Source organism: Chenopodium album, chromosome 20, assembly GCF_948465745.1.
Source record: "Chenopodium album chromosome 20, dcCheAlbu1.1, whole genome shotgun sequence".
NCBI lineage: Eukaryota > Viridiplantae > Streptophyta > Magnoliopsida > Caryophyllales > Amaranthaceae > Chenopodium > Chenopodium album.
The window spans coordinates 15,507,500-15,532,535 of record NC_137853.1 but is presented as its reverse complement, the minus strand read 5'-3'; the positions used below and the strand labels follow the sequence as shown (position 1 = coordinate 15,532,535).

The window sequence follows — 25,036 nt, the reverse complement described above, 5'->3', positions numbered from 1 at the left end:
GGCCACTGATCCTTTAATTTCCTTTTGAGGCATAAACCTTATATCGAATTGGGCCAAATTCACTATCCACCTTGAGATACGCCCGTTAAGTGTAGATCTTTCGAATAGGTATTTAAGGGGGTCCATTCGTGAGACTACGTAAACGGTATGCACGAGCATGTAATGTCATAGTTTAGTTGTGGCCCACACCAATGCGGGGCACAACTTTTCTAATGGTGTATAGCGTGTCTCATACTCAAGCATTTTCTTACTTAGGTAGTAAATAGCGTTTTCTTTACTTTCTACCTCTTGTGCAAGCATGGCTCCCATTGTTTCCTTTGTGACGGTTAAGTTCAACCTTAGGAGTATTCTAGGGAGTGCTGGAGCTAATACAGGAGGATTCGAGAGATAGGCTTTGATCTTTTCAAAGGCTTTTTGACACTCATCGTCCCATATAATTGGTACATTCTTCTTAAGCTTCTTAAATATTGGTTCACATATTGTGGTTAGCTTGGATATGAACCTACTTATGTATTGCAACCGGCTAATGAATCCTCGAATTTGCTTTTCGGTTTTGGGCGGTGGCATTGACATGATTGCTTTGATTTTGGTGGGGTCTATCTCTATTCCTCTAGAGCTTATGACATATCCCAAGAGTTTTCCTGAGGTAACTCCGAAAGCACATTTGGAGGGGTTCAATCTCATGTTGTATTTTCTTAGCCTTTCAAAGAACTTTTTTAAGGCTATTGGGTGTCCTTGGCGGTCTTTTGATTTTACGATCATGTTATCCACATAAACCTCCACTTCTTTATGCATCATGTCATGGAGTAGGGCAGTTGCTGCTCGTTGGTAAGTAGCACCCGCGTTTTTCAACCCGAATGGCATTATCGTGTAGCAATAAGTACCCCAAGGTGTTATGAACGTTGTCTTTTCCATGTCTTCTTCGGCCATGAGGATTTGATTGTATCCTGCGTACCCGTCCATAAACGAGAGAAGCGCATGATTTGCTGTATTATCTACCAAAATATCGATGTGTGGTAAAGGGAAGTCGTCCTTTGGGCTTGCCTTATTTAGATCTCGATAGTCGACACACATTCGAACTCTACCATCTTTTTTCGGAACCGGGACGACATTGGCGACCCATTCGGGGTATTTAGATACCCTGATAAAACCTGCAGTTATTTGTTTTTGCACTTCTTCTTTTATTTAAGAGCTACGTCGGGTTTCATTCGACGTAACTTTTGTTTTACAGGTTTCATTCCTGGAATTAATGGTATTGTATGTTGAGCTATCTCTCTATTAATGCCTGGCATATCTTCGTATGACCAAGCGAATACATCAATAAATTCTTTAAGTAGATTAATTAAATCGGTTCTTTCGTCTTTACTTAGCGTTAGTCCGATTTTAACTTCTCTTTTAATGGTTGGATCTTTTGAGATATCAATCGTTTCTGTATCCTCAATTATTGGTGTCTTGTTTTCAAGTGTTTCCATTGCTTTAATTATTTCTTTATCATTTTCATCATTAGTTAAGCAATGCTCGTCATCTTTAGATAAAGAAAAACAAGAAGAATACGGGGAAGAAGACATATTATTGAATTTGGAAATCATTACATCAAATAAAGAAATGTCCGTTGGGACTTGATTGTTAACTATCCTAGGAGTAGAAATAGAAGGCGAGGGTGCTACAACTAGAGGTTTGGAAAACTCGATAGGGGAAGACTCTTACTCAGACTCTGACTCAGACAATTCTTCGAACATTGGTCCTTGTCCTGTAGTTACTGAAATCTTCCTTCCACTTGTAGTGGTTATCTTCGCCGTCTTGCGCCATCCACGCTCTTGATCTTCTATTGGAGTGATAAATTCCGAGGGGTCAAAGCCTTCACTTTGGAGAACCGTTTGGATAAGTGAAGAATCATCTCCCGCGTATCTTGGCTCATTCTTTTCTCTTCCAAAGAGGAGTCCCATGACATTAAAGTCAAAGCAAGGAGGTGCCTTCTCCTTATAAATTGGAGCTGGGATCTCGTCTAGGAAGTAACAGTCCAAAAAGATCTCGAACCCAGGTTGTCTTATGCCATTTACAACGAAGGGTTCAGGAAATTCATGACAAGGATAATTCTCTCCTTCTCTTATAAATTGTCCATTTAAGGTGAGAGGATATTGATCCATGGGTATCTCCCTTTTTTGTGCGCGAGCATTTCCTTCGTGCTCTTGATTTTTCCTGGGCCCACTTAAGGTCTTCACGAGTTGGTTCAAAACCAAGTCCGAAAGTATCCAATTTAGGGAGGCCAGGTAGTCCCATATGTTTAGCTATTCCTTTCTTCTTTCCTAGAGTCATTCCAGGAAAGTGTCCTTGTTTTCTCAGAATAGCATTAGTTGTCATATTTGAGTGGAGGTCGTAATGAAGAGGGGTCCTTTCGTCTTCCTCTATTAAGGAGACCTCTTCGCTAAAGCCCCACAAATCCTCATCATTTTCATCATGTTCCACATTAATTAGTGGATTTTCTACTGTTTTGATCCTCATGGATGAAGCATCAATGGTAATTGGAATTCCTCCAACTATAGCCTTTACTTGTTGATGAAGAGATGAAGGGACGGCCTATAAATCATGAAGCCAAGGGCGTCCCAATAGCAAGTTAAAGGATGCCTTGATATCCACTACTTGAAATGTGGTGGCATGCTCAATTGCACCCGCCGTTATGTTCATGGTAATTGTCCCTAGTGTTTGACGGCGTGAGTTATCATAAGCTCTTATGCCTTGAGTTGATGGGGATAAATCCTCATCTCTTATTCCTAATATTCTTGCGGTTCTAAGTGGGCACACATTAATGGCTGAACCATTATCCACAAGAGTCATAGGAACGTTCATCCTCTTGCATATCACTGTGAGATTTAGAGCTTTATTGTGTTTGTCACCTTCCGGTGGTAAGTCCTTATCCGAAAAGGTGACCAAGTTGATTGGACTTGGGAGATCACTCGTGAGGAAATTAGCAAGTCCCTCAGGAGTAGTGTTCGAATCTATGCCTACTTTAGCCAAAGCATCCATGACTGCAACCTTATGCTCCCAGGATGTAGCTAAGAGCTTCCATACATACATTTCTACCTTAGTCTTTTTTAACTGTTTGACAACATCGTTGTCTTCTATAATAGGCACGGGAATTTGCTGGATAGTAGGTATAGGTTGTGTTGAAATGGGAGGTTGTATTCTCCCAGACGTGGTGAGGACATCTATAGGCGAATCTTCCTCGTCCCAAATGTCGCTTACTGGGTATATTGTTGATAGAGGAGTTTCTTCAATATCCTTAAGGTAAACGTCCTCATCATCACTGTCCCATACTCCATTAATTGTAGCATCTTGTGGAAGTTGAACCAATTTTTTTTCATCAATCAAACGTTGAATCAAGTCTTTGAATTTGAAGCAGTGCTCTATTGTATGTCCCCCTGATTGATGATATGAACAATAGTATTTGTCCATTCTTTTTAGTGACTCAAATGGTCTTGGTTCGAGAGGTTGAATTTTACCATTCTCGGAGAGCATTTTGAACATGTTAGCATACGACGTCCCAATTGGAGTATAACTTTTATTATTTTTCCTGGGAGTGTCAATCACTTGGAGAGAAAAGGGCTTCTTTTGCTTGGGTGGAGGTCTACTTTTAAGTAACTCATTTTTCTCTCTTATAGCCTCAAAGGTTTGTGATAGCAACTTGTACATTTCTGACAATATTAATGTCAACGCCAAAACTTCTTGCTTAGTTGCAGGTTCTTGGCCATGGAATTCGAGAGCATCTTCGAAGATTTCTTCTTCAATGGTCTCGATAGGCTCTATGAGGCTAGATAGGTCCACTTGATTTTCTTCGTCGGAAATAGCCAAAGAATCTGACAGCGGTGCGGTGTTGATGCTTGGCTTCTTGCTTGCAGGGGCAATGGGAGCTTGTTACTATCGATTAAGTCTTGAATAGCTTCTTTTAGCCTCCAACAATTTTCCGTAGGATGACCCCTACCTTGGTGATATTTACAATGTGCATTTGGGTTCCAGCTAGCCGTTCTCCTTTCGACAGGTGGGTCCCCAAATGGTCCAATGGGAGTTATAAGACCTTTTGCATGTAAGCGGTCAAATGCGGTGTCATAACTCATACCAATAGGAGTATAATTCTTCCTAAATGGTTTCTTTTGTCCTTGATTGTTATTCATTGCCAACACTTCATTTAGATTAAAGGTGCTAACATTGCTTGAGTGGGTGGATTTGGATGAAGAAGGATTGTCGTTCTTCTTATTTTTCCAGCCACTATTTGAGTTATTATTAGCAGCTTTTTGTTTAGCGAGGTCATCTTCAATATTAATTCCAATATCATTGACGGCCTTAAAGGTGTTTAGATTGCTTTGGTACCTAAGGTGTTTAGAATATTTTTCTTGGAGGTTCTTAATGAACATCCTGACAGATTCTTTCTCACTAGGTACTTCAACCATTTTTGCAGTAGTTTCCCTCCATTTATTAAAGAAGGAGGTGAAACCTTCATTTTCTTTTTGCTTTAGCATTTCTAGCTCTCTATGATCGGTTTCAATTTGTATATTGCATTTATACCTTTCAATGAAAGCACTTACAATAGATTCCCAACTAGAATTCTTTTCTTTATCAAGTGAAAAGTACCACTGTTGACATACAGCTTCTAAAGATAATGAAAATACAAAGTGAAATGCTTTTCTATCTATCCCCTTAATGTTCATTACAGTTTCAAAAGCTCTTAAATGAAAATAAGGGTTATCCATAGCCTTAAATTTAGGAATGTCATTGGGATTGAACTTCTGTGGAAGAAGGTCCTTATCCACCGAGACCCCTTGGGAGCTAATCTCTTGGAATCTAAAGTCATTGGACAGCTTGCCCAAGCTTTCCTGGATTAGGTCCATTTGTTTCTGTTTTTCAGGATTACTTATTTGCAGTGATAGGTTTTGTAACATCTCAGCCAAGTTGCCTACCTGTCCCTTGACCTCATTAAGTTCTTCTTGACTAGCCATTGCCTTCTTAGCTTTCCTTTTCCTACCGATTGGTTTGTCAAAAAGTAAGACTTGAACAAAAGTGTTGTCCTTGATTAAACGCCCTTCCTTTCTTGTCCACGCGCTATAAGTTAAACCATATTTATTTTAATACTTGACTCTAATTGACTTGACTTTATGGTTTAAAAAGATTAAAAAGAATAGGAAAAAATGGGGTATATATTTTAAGGGAAATTTTAATGAAGTATTAAAATTGGAGGATTAATATCCGACTTACCCCCCTAAAAAAATGACGAAAAACACGCATTCAAGACTCTCTAGACATGGTCATAATGTGACAAACATGTTATGTGTGTGCTTTATGTGTGTGTGAGTGACATGCTTTGACTCTTAGTGTATGACCATTGGACTTTAAGTGCCTAAACTTAATTAAAGACTTAAACATGGTTTGAACCATTAATAAATTGATAAACTGATTAGTAGATTGTGAATTAGACTCGTGATGATGACTCGAGCAAGAAAACTGGACTGTCGCTAAAACAACAGGACTGTCGCCACCGTTTAGAGCCTGTCGCCAGACGACAAAATTGTCGCCAGGCGACAGACACTAAACTGCAGCGCCACAGTCCAAATTTCTGTGCCATTGCTGGAACTTTAATCTGGACTGTTTCCAGTAATTTTACTCTAAATGGACATGCCTAAAGTCGTACTAAGTCGAATTGATTAATTTATTAGCCTTTAATTAATTCAAAATTAATTAATTAGACAAAGTCCTTTTAGCCATTAGTCAATTTATTTAGTCTTTAACACAAGTCAAACAAACGGTTAACACACATATAATATATACAAGCAAAGGTGCACAAGTGGTTCACATAGTCACAATAAGATGAGTTTGCAACCTAACCATGGCTCTAGTTCTCTAAAATTCGAGGATATGGGTTAAGTCAAAAAGGTCCATGGTTATGAATCCATATGCACTGCATACAAGCCTACCGGGAGGGTTGGAGCGAATGGACAGGATTCCGCGAGTTCGTGATGAAATCGAACTCGACTCCATGGTTTGGTGGATTCACAAACTTTGCACGTACCCAAATCTGAACTTTGCACATGATAGTGGGATATTCCATTGGGCAGGTGAAGCAGGAACCCCCAGAGGGTTATTTCCATATGTAGAACACATATGGGTTCAGAAAAAGTAAGGAAAGGATTCAACCAATAAGCAAAATCAAGCCAACAATGCTAGAAATGGTCAAAGCAAGAAGGCAGACCCCTGGCTCGGTATTGGAAGAACTTGGCGCCAGACTACAGGCACTGTCGCCGCAAAAAAGCTCCTGTCGCCAAGCGACAGAACTGTCGCCAGGCGACAGAAACTTTTTACGAGCGACAAGCCCTGTTTTCTAGACGCTAGTTCCTACATGCCTTGGCAAGTTTCTGTGTTCTTCGAATTTTCCAGATTTCGCATCATCTTTTCGATTCTAGTCATGAAAGATATTTCTCAAATCTCCTAAGTGTAAAATTCCTATGGATAGACTCATGGGGTGCTCCCATGAGGACCTTTTAATGCATATGACAATAATGTTAATCAAATCACGCACATGAAATACTTAGAATTTTTCGAGTCTCATCCGCTCATTCTAAATAATTGCCAAAATTAAATAAATTTCAGGAATATAAATAGAAATCTTCCCCATTGGAGTCGCCAAAAAACTGTAGGGAATATTTCAAGCATTATGATAACCCCAAACTTGAACCCCACTGTGATCATACACTAAAGTATGGTGGCGTTCCAAAGGGAAAGACAAAGAGCAAAAAGAGTCACCAACAAGTTTTAGGAACTTGTAAACCCAAAAGATAATCCAAAAGGACCATCAACTACTCCATAAGGTCTTGAACCAAACAGGGTCCGGAGATGAAGGTACGAATCCAATCTACAAAAGAAAGGATCCGCCCTATAAAAATAGGCCTCTACTTTGTTCTGCTCGTATTCATGTGCGTTTTTCGAATAACATACAAACATTATGTTAAACCTACCCTGTTTATCTATGTTGGTTGAATATTAATGCACAAATAGACCTATTATTGGCAATCACTTGAGTTAAAATCACATTAGCCTAAACCAAATTATTAATTATCTTATTAAGCGTGATTTCAAGTACAAATTCCCTTTAACAATCATTAAAAGGTGTGATCAAGCAATAACAATATAAAATATATCAAGCAACATAATCATAAACCAATAATTATTAATAATGATGATAATAGCATGATAAGGCATAATAAAGCTTAAATAATAGAAAGATCCTAGGCATGATACTAACAAGATTAATAACCAATCCTAGCATGTCACTAAGCAATAAAGATCAATGCTTTAAACCTAACATGGTACTAACATAATATTAGAAAGAGCAAAGGCACCCTAAACATGATACTAGAAAGCATTAAAAACATCCTAACATGATACTAGAAAGCATTAAAAACATCCTAACATGATACTAGGAATTATAAGCGATAATAAGCATGCAATCTACATTGTGAAAGAAATAGGAAGTAAGCTAATCTACTTACTTTGAAGCCTCGTACCTCTTTCTAATAAGAAAATACACAAGTTATTAAACTTCAATGAAAATCAATAAAGAATAATTAAAGAATTAAAGAATTAAATTAAGTTTTGACTAGATTTGGACCAAACCCTCAGAAAATATCAACCTTGCACGTCTAGGGCGAAGGCAACTTCGAACTTGGCTAAGAGACTCTAAGTCTTGTGAATGCGGAATATTGTGTGTAAAAAGCTAGTTTAGAAAGAGAGGGAAAGAATTAAGCTATATTGCTTAGAGAGAGAATAGAGAGAATTAAGGAAGGATTGATGAGAATTGATGATTCCGAAAACAGGGATTCGGACCCTATTTATAATGAAAATAGTCCGGAAAAACATAGAATTTGATAAGGAATAAAACTACACGCGTTCGCCAGGAATCGACTCTGTCGCGACGCGACAATGTATGTCGCGAGGCGACAGGGTCTGTCGCGCGGCGACAGAGGACTTGTCTTTTGGCGACAACCTGTATTAGCGCGTTTTCTTCACGCGGAATCCGATCTTTAATCAACTTGATCTACGGAATCCGTACAGAAGATAAAATACGTATTTTTAAGATAATAAAATAATATTTTACTCCAAATAAAAGTCTATTTTAAAATAATTAATTATTAAATCTAATAATATTAGAATTAAAAAGAATCTTCTAGAAACTTCCAGAAAATTATAATTAATCCTAATAATCTTAGGAATAATAATTAACATTGGGCCCTCCTCTAGATCATTGGGCTGTATTTAAATAATTAACCGGGCCCAGTTTAGTATTTTGGCCATAACTTCCTCAATATTCATCGGAATTGGGCTTATAATATATCGTTGGAAAGGTCTTTTAAAGCCCCATCCAACTACACCATTATTGGACCCTTATCATGGACCAAATTAAACTGAATTGGACGTTTTCATAAAATAGAAATGGTTTTCGAAAACAGAAAAAAGGATTTTAATAAAAACTAACCGCAACACTTGACTTTTCACATTTTTACCTCATTCGATTATGTTTTGACGTGAAAGGTATTCATCACTGGGTTTGGTTTTGGGGAGACACAAATGGGTGTCTACAGGTAGCTTGTAAATGCAAGGTAAAAAATTTACCTAAAAAGGAAACGTATCAACTAAAAAGAAACTTCCTAAAAAGGAATACGTGTCAACTAAAAAGAAACGAAGGTAGTATTGATTTTATATTGAAGTATTATTTTAAAAGAGTTTTATAGTCCATGCATATTAGATTTGAGTTTATGTTGTGATAACCTTATGGTTATGATATTTGCAAGGCATATTCGTGATTGAGCTTTGAAAGTGCAAAGTGTTGATTGATATTCACAATCAAGGTTCTTGTGGTGCTTTTTGTTTGGTTTTTCTAGCAAGGATCAAGGTACGTTTAGGTGGTTAAATACCTATGAAAGTGATTGGTTTGAATAACATGTTTTACATGATTTGATTGATGATTAAATAAAATTGATTTGAATTATGAGTTTGAAATAAACTATGTTCGAAGGTATTGATTTTAATAAAATTATTTTGAATGATTGATTTTTTTTAATCATGTTTTGAATGGTTTGAATTACTTATCATGTTTTAATAAAGGATTTGATTTTAAAAGGTTTGTTGAATTAAATAAAAGGTTTTTCAATTCAAGGAAGAATTATTGATTTTGAAAGTTATTAATATGAGATTTTATTCTCAAGTATTTATTTAAAAGGTTTGATTTTGAAAGCATGTAGAATTATAAAAATGGAGTTTGAATTATACTGGAATTATTGGATACTATAAGAATTTATTGAACCATTAAATTTTTATTATTATTAATGCTTTATAAGCATGTTGCTAATCCCACTATGCGGATTTGGTTTATTGATAAGGATTTGGACTTTGTATGACCTGGTCTTTCCTCAAGAATAGCCTTGTAATATAAGGAGACTAGATTGGGGGATGTGCACACTTGGGTGAGGAATTAAATTTAAAAGAAATTGGCTCTTAATAAAGGAATTGGTTTTATTAACTATTAGTTTGAATATTGAATTATTAGAATTGGTTTTGGAATAATGAGTTTGAAATTATTGGATTAATTATTGGAATTGATTTTTAATGCATGTTTGCAAATAAATTGAGTTTACATTATCTTCCACTTATCGTACTTAGCATAATTTGCTAATCCGTATTTCTTATTTGTTTTGATTCATCTTGTTTACCGTAAGGGTAAGTAGTGTTAACTATTTTCAAGTGGATTCATGAATGAGCATATCGGAGTCCCAAGATTTACTTCACCTAGTTTAGGAATGTTGGTCTCGTCTTTACTTTGAGTACTCATAACAATGTTACTATTTTTATAAGTATTAATAAAAGAAAGTTAAGTTTTCGCTACAAGTTTTGTTATTGAGTTAAATATTTTGAGTAGCCTTGCATAATCACGCGATGGTAATACGCCTAAGTCAATCTCTATGGTAGAATTATACGTATTATACTAGTATTTCCCCAAAGTTTGTTGGTTGTGGAAATCTTTATATGGCTTTGAAACAAGCCCCGAGACAGTGGTTTTCAAAGTTGTCTAGTGCTCTGCGAGGTTTTGGGTTTAAAAACTCATATGCTGATTACTCTCTATTTAGCTATGTACAAGGCAGTGTTTCTTTGCATGTTCTTGTATATGTCGATGACTTGATAATTGCAGGCTCCTCTCATTATTCCATTGTTCGATTTAAAGCCTATTTGTGCAAATGCTTCTATATGAAGGATTTGGGTCTGCTTAAGTATTTCTTAGGCATTGAAGTTGCTGGGAGTCTAGAGGGCATCTTTCTTTCTCAGCGAAAGTATGCACTAGATATCTTGACTGGGGCAGGAATGTTGGGTTGTAAATCCATTGACACTCAAATAAAGCAAAATCATCATCTTGCATATGCTTCTGGTGAGCCGTTTGCTCAACGGAATAGTACAGTCGTTTGGTTGGACAGTTGGTATATTTGTCGATCACTCAAACAGAGTTGAGTTATTCAGTGCATGTCTTGGCACTGTTTTTAAGTGTTCCACAGGTTTCTCATTGGGATGTGGCCATTCGTGTCTTGCGCTAACTTAAGGGTCGTCCGAGACAAGGTATTTTGTTGTGACCTATGAAGGATTTACGCTTGACGGTGTTTTGTGATAGTGGCTGGGCGGCGTGTCCATTAACTCGGTGTTCTGTGTCAGGTTATTTTGTCTTCTTAGCTCGTTCCCCTGTTTCTTGGAAGACTAAGAAACAACCTACTGTAGCCACATCCTCGGCTGAAGCTGAATACATGTATATAGCTCTCACTACTCGTGAGTTGGTTGAAGCAGTTGTTATTTGTTCTTGGTGTCTATCATTCAAAGAATATGCAGTTGTTTTGTGAAAGTAGTCGGCTTTGCATATAGCCAAGAATCCGGTATTTCATGAACATACGGTGCATATTGTAAGGAGAGTGTTCCCATCGTAGGGGATCCTTCTCCTTAGATGCCCATGGCCCTTTAGAAGCCTAGGACTTCACACTTGTTAGGGTGTATTAGGATTTGAATTCCAGACTGTTTGGGGGACCTTGAATTAGAATTGATCTTACCATCACGTTTTTTTATAAGAAACAAGTAGGGAGTCGCCAATGAGTTTTAGGAAAACTCATAAACCTCGTTCATGCCTTTATCCTATGTGGTGTTCATGGGATAATTAGCACAAATCATAAGTTTACCCATGCCCAAATTGGTCTACATAAACCAGAAATGAGTTCGGGAGCAAGGGTACTAAAACAACGTTCTTTTTAGGGAGGAATCGCTATTCTAGCCCTAGCATGGCCTCTACTAGCTATTCCTTTTTCACAATTTCATCACCAAACAATATATGCAACGTCATACCTAAAAACTAAATTAGTTGATTTTATTTACACGCATTAATCACGTAAGAATTACATTGCAAAAGTCGTTATTTTTCTTATTTAATCAAATTCGTGAAAAAACAATAAATAAACAAGATTTGCCTTGTCTTAAGTGATAAAACAACAATTAATTATTCAAATTCTAGTCTCGATCAACGAAAGAGTACTATGTGAATTAATTAATTAATTAAAAGTTTGTTTAAAGTGATCAAACTAATTAATCAATTAAAGTTATTTAAACAATAAAAGAAAAGTGATTTATCTAAGTGCTCAGAAAACTAACCGTTCTTCTTTTATGCTAATTTAAATCTCCGTCTTATGCGTTTATGGACTTTCTTTGTTCTTCGTACCTTCAAGGGCTTCAATGGATGGATTAGGGTTGAAGAGTAGTTGGGAAGAAAGAGGGAAAAGTAGTATGATAGTAAGAGGGTTTGAGAGAGATTAGGGATTTCAGAATTTAGGGTTTAGAATTATGATTTTTCTCTGTCTTTAGTGTTGAACGAAGACCCCTATTTATAGGCATAGGATTCTAAGTTTAGGGTTTTAGAGCCACGACGTTAGGTAGCGCGCGCAACTCTCTGAGTCGCGCGCGCAACTTATTGAGTTGCGCTGGTTTGCGGTTTACCTTATTCGAAAACGCGTTTCTAAAACTTCCATAACTTTTGATTGCAAAGTAAGATTTAGAAGTGTTAGATATCATTGGAAATCTCTAAATGTCTACTTTTCAATGCCGTTGAAATTAGGTTATAATCTATAATGGATCAAAAGATATGGCCGTTGGAGTGCAAGGATGTCCATTTAAGGGCCTGGTTTAGTGGTTTGATCATAACTTCTTCGTTTTAGCTTAGAATTGGGCTTCTAATATACTGCTGGAAAGCTCTTTAAAAGGGCTATCCATCTTTATAGGATTTGCATGGAAATTTAATAGTTGATTTATCTGTTTGGCTCGGTTTTCAACAATAGAGGTTCCATTGGATCCAATCAGTTCATTTGATGCATTTGGGTCCATTATTAATCAAGTTTAAACATGTATGAACACTTTTTAGGCCTAATTAGTAAACAGACAAGGCTCTAAGATAAATTGGTCTCAAATATGGGTTTTAACTTTCTTCATAATGCTTTTCGTAGTCCATAAACATTTCAACTTTGATCTAGCATGAAGAGCGGGTTTTTGTAACATCATCGCACTTCCTTTCGGGTCAAGAGGCCAAAAGTTGGTGTCTACGCATATTGAGGTAGACTGTCATTTTGTTCGTGATGAGATGATAAACGATAATATTTCTACATCCTTTGTTTCGACAGGTCATCAGTTGGCAGATATTCTAACCAAGGCTCTTGGACGTCAGCGATTTGGCAATCTGTTACGACGGGGCATTCGCGATTTGCATGATCCAACTTGAGGGGGAGTATTAGAGTTGGTTTGGTTATATTTGTTAATATTGTAATTCTGTTAAGTTTATTTTGTTAGGAGTTTTAGGCAAGTTAGGTTTCCTATTGTATTGTATATTTAATATGTGATTATTATCAATGCAAAGGCTAAGCCGTTTTCTCCAAATATTTCTTGAGTTTAATAGGTTGTTCATAAATCCTCCTTCAATGATCAAGATAGTACCGGACGAGGAGATAAACGGAAAGTAAAATTGGAAAGTAAAAGGTCGTTTTCTTCATTCTCGAGAAAGTATAGTAAATGTTGTTGTAATACTTGAAAAATAGTGAATCCTATCCCACTGTCATAAATGTGCATTATTTATTAGAGTGTGGGATTACGTGCCCCCTTAGGTCATTTTAACCTAGGTAAATGGGTTGCGTCGTTTTTACGGCTCCTCGGAATTTGGGCCTAAAAGATATCATTTCCTTAATGACGCTGGGTGCCACATGTCATTCCCTACTTGGCTCATTTTAATTGTGGGGCTAGGGTGACACATGTCACCTTTTGATTGGACCATGTGTCTACGGTAATTTTTACCCTAAATATTTTCCCTGACAGGGGTGACGTGGTTGTGCACATGACACTTGTGACACTTGTCATGCACGTGGCTAGGGGACAATTATTTTAACCATTTACCTTCCTCTAATTTTACAAATCTGCTTGGTTTTTCCTTTCTATAAATAGGAGATTTCGAAACCCCCCCCCCCTCACTTCTTACATATTCAAAAAGTCTAGAGAGAGAATTTGAGAGCTTTTGTAGAGAGTGATTTGACCAAGCCACCGTCTGTGATCGCTGCTTGTTAATAGTCGTCCAACACTTCACAAATTTGAAGCTTATTTATTTTTCAAGGTAACCGTCTTTCTCCATTTTTTTCTATATTATATCTTCTATCTATGCCATTTTCCTTTGCATTATTTCAAATGGTTTCACAAACACACACGACATGGCCTAGGATAGCAGCTAGCCGCTTTCTAGAGATTTTGGAGAGGTGAGAGTCAAGGTGGGGGAGGAGGAGATGAGCTAGTCGCTGACATCTGGATGTGGGTCTCTATGCTGACTAGAGAATGGGGTGGCGCCAACGGACGGTAGGGGGATGGTAGTGAGGGAGCGTGGTATGGTTTTTTTAAAAAATAATTTAATTATTAAAAATTTGAAAAGACTAACCATGGTTAATAAATTTAAAATCAATTTTTCTGTGAGGCCGACTATATAGTGTGGCAGGGGGTTACTTATTCAAGGGTTACTTGTAGGGGTTACTTATTATAGGGGTTAGTTACTTAAGGGTTACTTGTTGGAGTTACTTATTCAGAGTTACTTGTACGGGTTATTTAATTAAAAGGTCAGCGCGTTTTTCAGTGTGAGAGTAACCTCTTATCGACCGGGTGACCCTTGTATAAGTAACCCCAATGATTTACCCCTGGCAAAACGAGTAACCCCTGAATAACTAACCCCTGATTGTAGGTGTCGCTTGAAGTGCGCCTACGTTAAGCATGTTGTGAATATGCTTGGCACTCATAGGAAGTGGGAATTGACATTACGATTAGGCACAACGATTAGAAACAAAGCAAAGTAGGGAGCCGCCAACAAGTTTTTAAGGAACTTGTAAACCGTTCACGGATCATTTAAGGCAACCACGAAAAGGGACAACGATAGGCAACAACGATTGACCCGTGAAGGTTACACCCCATTCATAATCCATGAGATTACTAACTCCATATGGTTCGGAACCACAAAAGGAGGATCGGGGATGATGGTACGAAGTGAGTCATGGAGTCACGTTCGCCCGTATTAGCCTCTACTTGATTCTTATTGTGAAAAGTATTTCATGTGATCTCAAAGGCATACAAACAAAATATTCGATCAATTCGCTCCAAACTATTATTATGCTAAATTGGTTGAATATTAATGCAACATATGATTCTAAAATATTTGTGACCACTTGATTAAATACAAGATTAAAGGAACCTAAACCGGTTGTCCAAATTATCTTATTAAACGTTATTTTCAATAACATATTCCCTTTAAACATGCAATATGGTGATCAAAATAACAAAAACCAACATTAATATTGGAAGCAATTTAACAATAATAGCGTTAGTCAAATCAAATAATAATTATAATCATGATATTAGCAATATAAAATAATAATAAGTAATTAAATTAATTAATTACTCACATTTCGCGCGTTCCTTAAAATTGCTACATCATGAATAAATTGTTAGTAACTTCAATAAAAAAATATAAATAAAATAGAGATTAAATTAAATAAATGTAGATTTAATTGGCCCAAACCCTCAGTTATTTGTACCTTTCACGCCTTGGTTTAAGGACGGAACTTCGGGTTAAGTATGGACTCCTTAAAATGCTTAGGGGAAGAATGATATAATTAGGAATATAGGTTTGAGGCTTAGAATATGAGAGACAGAGAATAGAATGATTTTTGGTGGAAAAGAGAGGAAGAGAGAAGGATTTCATGCCCCGAACTGCAGAAAGGGGGGTCCTATTTATAGGGAAAATGAGCAGAGGGAACACACGGAACCCTAAAAAGTTAAAAACCCTAAAAAAAAGGCTACCGCGACACGGTAGAAGGCACCGTGTCACGGGGAATCCCACCGTCAGACGGGGAAAAATCCCGTGACACGGTGGACTACAGTGTGACGCGGGATATAATTGGGGTACGGGGGGATAAAACGCGTGAAGGGTTTACGCGGAAAAGACACAGAATGGCCCCGTGTCACAGCAGGGGCACCGTGTCACGGAGAATCCCACCGTCAGACGGGGCAAACTCCCGTGACACGGTGCTTTTGCACTGTGCGCGGTGATTCCAGGTTTTTACCCGTTTTTAAAATCATCATAACTTTTGATCCGTAACTCGGAATAAGTCATATAATATATCATTGGAAAGCTTATCAAGTCTACTTTCTATCACAATTAGAATCAGGTCAAAATGATTTGTAGATTTCAAGATATGGCCATTTTAGTAGAAGGGTATCGGTTTTGGGCCGAGTTTAGTGTTTTGCTCATATCTTTTTCGTTATAGCTCGGAATTGGGCTTATGATATGTGGTTGGAAAGATTTTTTAAAGGCCTATAAATAATAATTGGATCAAAATTATATGGCCATAAAATCAGTTCAGCTCGGTTTTGTAATGTGGGTATGGAAAGTGGAAAGTAAGTTATGGTTTAGGGAAATGAGCTAGAAAATGGATTAGTTTATGAAATGTATTGGGTAGAAACATGGATTTAAGCACTCCAAAGATTAAATACTCGACCTGAACAATAACGGCGGTGAAAGGTGTTCATCATCGGGTTTGGTTTTGGGGAGACATTTTTAGGTGACTACACTGACCAAATGGTAGCCCTCTATAAGTAACCCCGACCACACGGTGTGCCCAGCCACATACTAAAATTGTGTAATTTTAATGAAAAAATTTATTCTCTTCGGTAGCAATTATACAAGGTTGCCAAAGATAATAGATTTTTTGCAATTCACCAAAGACAAATATAAAAAGTTTGATATGCGTCAACTATGTGTAATACAATATGCATGTATATTCACATAGTTCGTAAATTTATAATTTTTATGTTTTAGGTTATTTACAATGATTATGCATTTTCTACTCGCACTTTATGTCAAATTGTTACAAATATTATGAAAATGGAGGTAGTATAATTTTAGTATAAATTATTTCGTTTCATATCTTATTAACTAAATTATATTTGAACTCTAATATCCATGCATTGCATAGGCTTACAATTAGTATATATATTAGGAAAAATTGTCGGGAATAATCCAACTTTTCCTCATCTGCCCAATATAATCACACCTTTCGATTATTTTTTTTATATTTGACCTTTATACCCAATTCGTTAAAAATGGTCCCGACCGGTTATGTAACTAACACGTGTAGACCTGTGATTTGTCAAAAATACAAATAAAATAATTTTAACAAAAAAGAAAATTTTTTAAAGGAAAAAAAATTAATTATTTGCAAAACCACCCACCAGCCTAAGCGGCCTTTCCCCGCCGCCTGACTCCCCTGCCCCGTGGCTCCGGCCAACCAGACCCCAACCCCAAAGCTAGCATCGGCGTTGGTACCACGACTGATCCCCCCCATAAACCACCAACCCGCCTCCTTCACACACAAAAACCTAGGCAGCGCCGCTTAAATTAAAGCACCGTCGCGACATAAAACAATTCCCCACCCTCGAAAACCCCATATCCATCTCGACTCCGGCACTTCTCCCCTTCCCCGTTTCGATTTCGATGATCGATTGCCTGTTCATACCCCTCATCTTTCAACAACCCCGTTTTTTGGGATCTGGCTTGGTGGGATTTTGAATGGGCTTAGCGTTTGTGGGGTTTCAAAGGGGTTTTAGAGTTGGTAGGGGTGGTTCCGGTCGGCGCGGTCGGTTTTGGATTGGGAGTGGCGTTTTGGTCCAATGGGGATGGTGGTGGCTGAAATGGTGTAGCTTAGGTGGTGCCTGTGGTGGTGGTTTGCTTTTTGATTAGATTTTACTTTTTTTTTAACTTTGATTTATTTTTTTACCTATCACGGGTTACTTGTGTGAATTAAACTTAAAAATAATAATAATAAAACTATTACTTAGAGCAACTCCAATGGTTATAGCTAGGGACTTGCTTGCAATTTCAATAATTCCCTAGCTACTAGCTTGACCATTGGAGCTAGAAATCTCAATTAGCTTGGCTAAGCAAATTAGCTTGGCAAAGCTAATTTGCTTGGGAATTAAACGACCCTAAATAAAATGCTTATTGCACCAATTAAGCTCTTTCCATGCATTTTCTATCCAACAACTACTACTAAGCTAATAGCTAGCCATTGGAGCAAAAGGTAGCCAAAATGATAATTTGCTTAAAAGCTTATGTGACATGGCAAGCTAATTGTCAAATTAGTTTGTCATTGGAGTTGCTTTTACATGTTACATGTCACTTGGGGGCTGGGGCTATTTTAAGAAGATTGGCATTAATGGTGGGATTATTTTGGACGGATGAGGCAAAGATCTGATTATTGTTGACAATTTTTCCGGTATATTAATAAAAACATTGGAAATACTCTATATAATCATGCAAATATACTTTAGTAAAAACAGTGTAATAAATTTAACGAAATACATTTATGTTTCATACTAACTTATTTTTATTTTGTAAGTCATTAGAAAGTGTATATATATGTTTTTTTTTTTTAATAATTTATATAAATGAATTTATTTACATTTGATTTGAACCCAATTATAAAAAAAATCCTAGATTCGTCATTGCCTCAAAAAATTACATATAAGCTCATCATCAATTATCATCTACCAAATGAGCCATAAGAGTTAATACTATAGGCAGATTGATTGCTGATGAAGTTGCCTCGAACTCCATGTAGTGTTGGTGTGTGAGGAAGGCCAAATAATGGTTGGGAGCCTTTTGCTTTCCACTAGATGAGGGAAATCAGTGGTATAGTGAAGGCCACGGCTCTCAGTTCTTGATAAAGCACTGCTGACTACCAACTTGGCACAACAAAAGAGGTTCCTCATTTCACAAGCTTCAAGTCCAACCATTGTTGGCTTCCATCCATGTTGAAACAAGTATTCCTCCCATTTAACTTCCAACCTGGCGATTTTCTGCTCTGCAGTCGTTAGTCTAGCTGTGGACCTTACGATTCCAACATATGTCCACATAACGGCCTGTAGTTCTTTCCTTATTTCTTTTGTCTTAGTTATGAGTTTTCCAAGTACATCATCACCAAGTGATGTAGCAACCATTGGTTTTGCCCACCTATCAGAAGCATTTAAATTGAGTTTTGAGTTACACATATGGTCGATTGCAGGTTGCACAGCTCTTCTTGCAAAAACTAAGGCTTCAAGTAATGAATTACTTGCAAGCCGATTAGCTCCATGCAAGCCTGTGCAAGCAACCTCTCCTGCAACGTAGAGGCCTGTCACATTTGTTTCCCCTTGGAGCCCAGCTCGAACTCCTCCACACATGTAATGAGCAGCAGGGACCACAGGAATTGGGTGTCGTGTTATGTCAAGGCCAAACTTGAGACATTCAGCTGCAATGTTAGGAAAATGAGAAAGGATTTCATCCTGTGGTTTGTGACTAATGTCGAGGAGAATGTATTTCTCATTTCTCTTTTTCAATTGATCATCTATACTTCTTGCAACCACATCTCTCGGTGCAAGCTCCATTCTCTCGTCATACAGAGGCATAAATCTTTCCATGTCCAAATTGTAAAGGATTCCTCCATCTCCCCTCAGAGCTTCTGTTATGAGAAATGCATTTTCTCGGGCCTTCACTGGTGATACAGGAAGGCCTTCATCTGCTAAGGCTGTTGGGTGAAACTGAACAAACCTTGGTGGAAAAAAAAAAGGAAAAGAAAGAACTACAATTAGCATAATCAGATAAAATATTCAATGTCAAAAAGTGGAAGAGACATCAGAATTTCTTACTCCATATTTGCGATTACAGCTTGGGCTCGATGGGCCATAGCAACTCCGTCTCCAGTTGCTACCTACATTTATTTTTATCCCTTAGTCAGATGAAAGAAATTGTCTATAAAGATAAGATCAAGTATCTCATATCACAACACAAGCAGTAAAGAGACCGTGCCTTCCTAGAAGCATATTTGGTTTCTAATACAAAAGATATAAAAATGGATCCCCTTATGAAGGATATAACAGTAAAGCAACTAATACCAGAGGATTTGTCGTAGTTGGGTAGATATGACCAGCACCACCAGATGCAAGTAAAGTCACTTTTGATAGAAATCGCACCACCTGGTATTGGTAAGGATAATCATTAACAAGGATGAACTACTCTGCACACAATACAAAAAGTGAGCATTTTAAATTTCAATTACCTCCAGTGTTTCAGTATTTAAAGTGTCAACACCATGACAAGCAGTGTTGGAACCATCCTGAAAAAACAACTTCTCATTAGTCTAGTTTCAGACATTTTCTTCATTTTATATTCTATACAAGAAGTGCTTTTGTTAAGAATATGAGTGGATAATAGTATACACAGAATATCACATTACACATCTGACTATAGGAAGCATGGTTTTAACTTTGCACAAGACTGCGGCGCATAACACCTATTATAAAGCTCACAAGCAACGACACTCAATGGTGAAAACTATCCTAAAAGTTATGCCCCACATAAAGTTTACAACTCTATCAGTTTTAGCCTGCTTAAATTGAATATTTTCTTATATGTTTGTGCATGTTGGGGGTGAAGGGTGGGGATGAGCGGGGCAGAGGGTGGGGCGGAGGGTGGAAGTTACAATGTGCGCAAATGTATCCAAAACTCCAAACCACCAACAGTTAGTTCACTTTCATCCTTAATTCCTTTCTGAAACAACCTGTAAGTGCATTTCTATTAATTAAACACCTTACTGAAAAGTGAAATTATGTCCACCAAAATGATCACAACTTTAGGTAATAATATCATCAGATTAAGTTGTGGATGACATAGATTCACATAATGCAATCATAAAAAGCCAAGAGACAGGCAGTGTAAGAAAGAACAATTAACTTCTTATGGTTCTTTCATCTAGGAATTAGGATGCTAAACCATAAAGGGTAGTGAACGGAAAGAAAAATGCAGAATTTAACCTGGGAAGTCAATAGATCGATGGCAAAATGGTGTTGAAACAAGAAAATGTTAGGGTCCCTGACAGCTGCTTCTAATAGTGCCCTCTCTATTTCCCTTCCAGTCATATCAGCCGCATGAACAATTCTGCGATGGGAATGCCCACCCTCCCTAGCTAGGTGCAAATTTCCATCATCGCCATGATCAAAGGATGCTCCGATTGCAATAAGTTCTCTGATTCTTTCTGGGCCTTCAGTGCATACCACCTGAACAAAACCAAACAAGTTTAGCATAAGCTCAATAATGACCTTAAGAGTTCATACTTCATAGTATCAGAAACTATAGAAAATTACTAGTTAATCCATTACAGACAATGAAGAAAAATTGTTTTGTCTGCAACAAGAACATAAAAACATTGATATGAACTATGAGCTGTTTAATGGCTTCATGATGATCATAAATATTAGAGAACATGTGAGCATCTGCATGTACTTTTTAAAATGAAGTTATGAACTACAGCCTTCAGAGGTAATATTGTTGAGGCAACAATACAATCGTAAGGAAAACAACAAAAGATGCAAAAAGACTTTTCATGTCCCTACATATACATGCCACTCAGGCCTGCACTACTTGAACAATATTCTAACTCCAAAATTCTTGTGATACTTGAGTTTCAAAAAAGCTGTCTGTACCAATTTAAAGTGAAATGACTTCATATAAACAGTTGATTCCAACGAGCTGAAAATTAAAGAGAGCCAGAAATATATGGTAGATATTCAAATATTGAACTGACACAATACATATATTGTTTACAACCAACGACTTTAATGCCAAAATATGAAAATATAATGGGCCATGAAAGGCGATACACACAGAGAAAAATTAGATAGCAACTGCTCTGTGCCTAAGTTCACCATTTTTATCTCTTTTCTCACTGTTTGGCTCCTTTAAACTCTATCCTTAGAGTTTGATTGACTAATTAGTAATTACTAAGAGGTGAATTACATGACCTGCTGATTAATCTTGTTTGATCTATTTGGTTATGTTGACCTCGGGAGACAATGGCGTCTGTGAAACTGTGAACTAAAAAGGCTTTAAATAGTCATAGTAGGTACGTTGTACATAATTCTTTTTTAAAGTTAACGTCTGTATGAGATGGCTCATATTTTAAAAATCAGAATAAATTGTGATTATCCTCTGCAACTGATTCAAACACATGATGAAAGAGCTTCCTACATAATTCCCACAATGTTAGCATATTTCTGTGATGGTTCCGTGATGGAAACAATTGCTAGCTAACTACATTTGCTTCATCATCTATAACAAGGCCTACAAGCTTCATCTCCAAAATTTTGAGCAGCACACCAAGCACAAATTTGGTAAACATGTGGGAAGCATATCACATACTGTACTCGATTTGATGCTCCAAGAAGGGCAAAACTTCATAGTAAATGGTGATGTTAATTTTACAAATACAATTAACCACAATCAATGAGGAAATCTTACAACTTGGACTAGCACTGCAAAACATGAATGATGATAACAAAAGGAGTAGAATGTGTCTTTCATATGTCAGTTAAAAGATAATTCATTGTCTTTATACTGACATACATGATACATTTTAAGACATTTAGAAAGATGCAAAAACAGTAAAAAGGCTAAAAAAAAAAAATATCAGCAGCCATAAATAATGGCCCTATGTCACTCAAATTTATTGTGACAGTCTCCACATAGACAATCCGCCAATAAGTACTAACAAGGAATGTGTTAAACTTACCCTGACGGTCTCCTCGTCACATAGATGAGCTCCCGCAATAATGGTATCTTGCATGTGACTTTCTACAGAATCCGAAGGAGATAGCACTGCACTAACACCACCTTGAGCATAGTTTGTATTGCTCTCATGAGGTTCAGCCTTGGTTATCACAGCAACAGTTCCATGCTTTGCAACTTCAAGAGCATACCGAAGGCCAGCAACCCCACTTCCAATCACTGCAAAATCAACATACATCGAGGTTCTATCACTCAAGGATGCAGTTATTGCTGCTAGGGTTTTCCTCTGCTTTCCCAATTTAGTGAATGCAGTATTCTGACGAGGGTGAAACAATCTGGATCTCGAGACTGCACAAGACCTGGAGATATCAAGAATTCCATAGGCATTAGGAACAAATCAGAGGCTTTTCTATTTCTTGAAAGTGGAACAAATATACAGATAAAGGGAATATCCAGTCTTACTAACTAAAGCTATAAGCATTTAGCATTTTTGGTTACAAAATAGAGATACAATGAAAGAGCAACATGAACTGTGGACTGCTAAACGACGCCAGAAAAGGCATTTACTATATCCTTAATCCATAAATAATCAAAAATACTGTATGGTGTTAATGGTGTCGTTCTAACAAAATATGTATAAGATGATCTCACGATTACCTTTTCTCATAATAATTTAATGTCTCAAAAGTGAGAAACGGCAATTTCACTAATAACTTTAGGAGTAAACCTAGAGCACAATGTCCATGAAAAATATTACAAGCTTCAAAACACAAGTTCAAACTGTTTCATACAAGGTGGCAGCAAAGCTTTTAAGTATAAGAACAACACAGATAAATGAAATGATATATACCACAAGCAAGAGAAGAATTTGTTCAATATGAGCACCTACTACTACATCAAACAAGCAACAAATATAATATTGTCACTCCAACAAAATCCATGTTAAAATTCACGATTGATCAGTCTCACACACATGAATATATTATAATGCTTAATGATACAACACTAAATCTAATTATTTCAGTAAAACCGCTAATTGGGCTTGTTTGGCGTCATTTTTTGTTTTCAGTTTCCTGTTTACAAGAAAAAGGTGATTTCACTTTTCAGTTGTCGGTTTTCAAAATTATCATGATTTTAATAAGTCTAAATTATTTATCATTCATTATGTGACATATATAATATACTTTTAAAAAACAAAAATCCAAAAAACAGAAAACCACAGCGATGCCAAACGAACCCTCCTTATCTGTTTCATCCCAACGGTTTACAATTCATGTATGCGATATTGATCAAATTGTACCATGAAAGTTCTGATCTTGCGGATCCCGATAATGCGATTCGAGAAACCCTCCAAGTATGATTGTTGAAAGATTTTCCTTCAAACAGGGGTTTCTCAGAAAGTACATGTTTACCAATTGTTCCTACTGCGGCCATTTTTACTTCCTACAAAGTACAAAACCACAATTCAACAATATAATTAATTTCAGAAGTATTTAAACAAAAGTATTAAGTCAATAAATGTTTGTTTTGATGTATATTTCAGGAAAATTTGGAACTGAAATTATTCATTCCTTTTGCATGTCCTGCATGTCTTGCTTAAGAATTTACCCTTTCTTTTTCAAGCAATTTTTGTGTGAAACGTCTAAAATCAACAAATTCCGTATTAAATTAATTTTATTCCATACTTTGACAGCACTTTTCAAAAATTAAATTTAAAAAAAAAAAAACCAGCAAAGTCAAATTTAAAATAAAAAATAAAAAAAAAAAAAAAAGAATTCAGCAAAATCAAAAATTAAGAAGGGAGAAAAGGAGGGGATTGAAAATTTAATAGGAAGAAAATTAGAATTTGAAAAAACAAAAAACTATTGAATTAAATTGTAAGAATTATCGGAGATTAAGGCATAAAAATGGGTGTTTTCCCTCAAAAAACAAAAACAAAAACAAAAACAAAAACAAAAACAAAAAAAAAAAAAAAAAAAAAAAAAAAAAAAAAGCATAAAAATGGGTAAATTGACGAACCTGAAGAGAATTCAGAATGTTTGGAGTGAGAAGAAAGAAGATTGAATTGAATCAAATTGACAGGCTTCAGAATATGAATATGAAAATGAATATGGGGTACATTTTCTTCTCCTTGTTCAACTCTGTTGAGTATTATTTTATATATTGACTATTACTAATAGTCTAATATTACATTATTTGGAACCGTGTATAATTCAACCCGATTCTATACGGATTATACCCCATAATCGGCATGGTGTCACCAAGCAAGGCTCATTGGTGGTGGGGTTCTCTTACCCCAATGTCCCCACTTGGAGGTGTTAATTTGGAGGATCAAATTGGGTCGGGTCAATTTTTTAAGTTGTGTCATTTTAAATTAGGAAAATGTTATATATAGCCTTTAGGGCTACATGTAAGCATTAAAAACGCACTAAAAAACTGTGTAAAATTAGGAAATCATGAAAATATAAACACTAATTACACTGATTTACGCGTGTTTTTGTCCTGAATTCCTAATTTTTTACCATTTTCAAGAGTATATTAAATGCTTATATATAGCCCTTAGAGCTACATATAACATTACCTTTTAAATTATTATGTTTACGTGAGTCTAATTGTGAATAGGATATTTTTTGAGTCGGTTTTGGACCGGATCAGGCTGAGCCATGTATGATTTTGACACCTCTATCCTCACTATTTTAGAGTCTTATTTGATAATTTTAGACGGTAAAAATTGTATCGTATAATTGATAGTGTGTCCTTGTAGCGTGGTCGCATGATCGATTCCCGTAAGGGATTTTT

General features: G+C 36.6%; 1 protein-coding gene across 1 annotated transcript; it reads right to left on the bottom strand.

Moving 5' to 3' along the window:
• Window positions 1–18,115: 18,115 nt before the first annotated feature.
• On the bottom strand, window positions 18,116–24,419 carry LOC145598292 (L-aspartate oxidase 2-a, chloroplastic-like). Its single transcript, XM_081654629.1, has 8 exons — window positions 24,257–24,419; window positions 23,538–23,680; window positions 22,242–22,596; window positions 20,488–20,730; window positions 19,734–19,790; window positions 19,570–19,650; window positions 19,324–19,385; window positions 18,116–19,225 (listed from the first exon to the last, which is right to left on the bottom strand). The coding sequence occupies exons 2-8, from the start codon at window positions 23,669–23,671 to the stop codon at window positions 18,211–18,213; spliced, it is 1,947 nt and encodes a 648-aa protein (XP_081510755.1). The 5' UTR covers window positions 23,672–23,680; window positions 24,257–24,419; the 3' UTR covers window positions 18,116–18,210.
• Window positions 24,420–25,036: the final 617 nt, after the last annotated feature.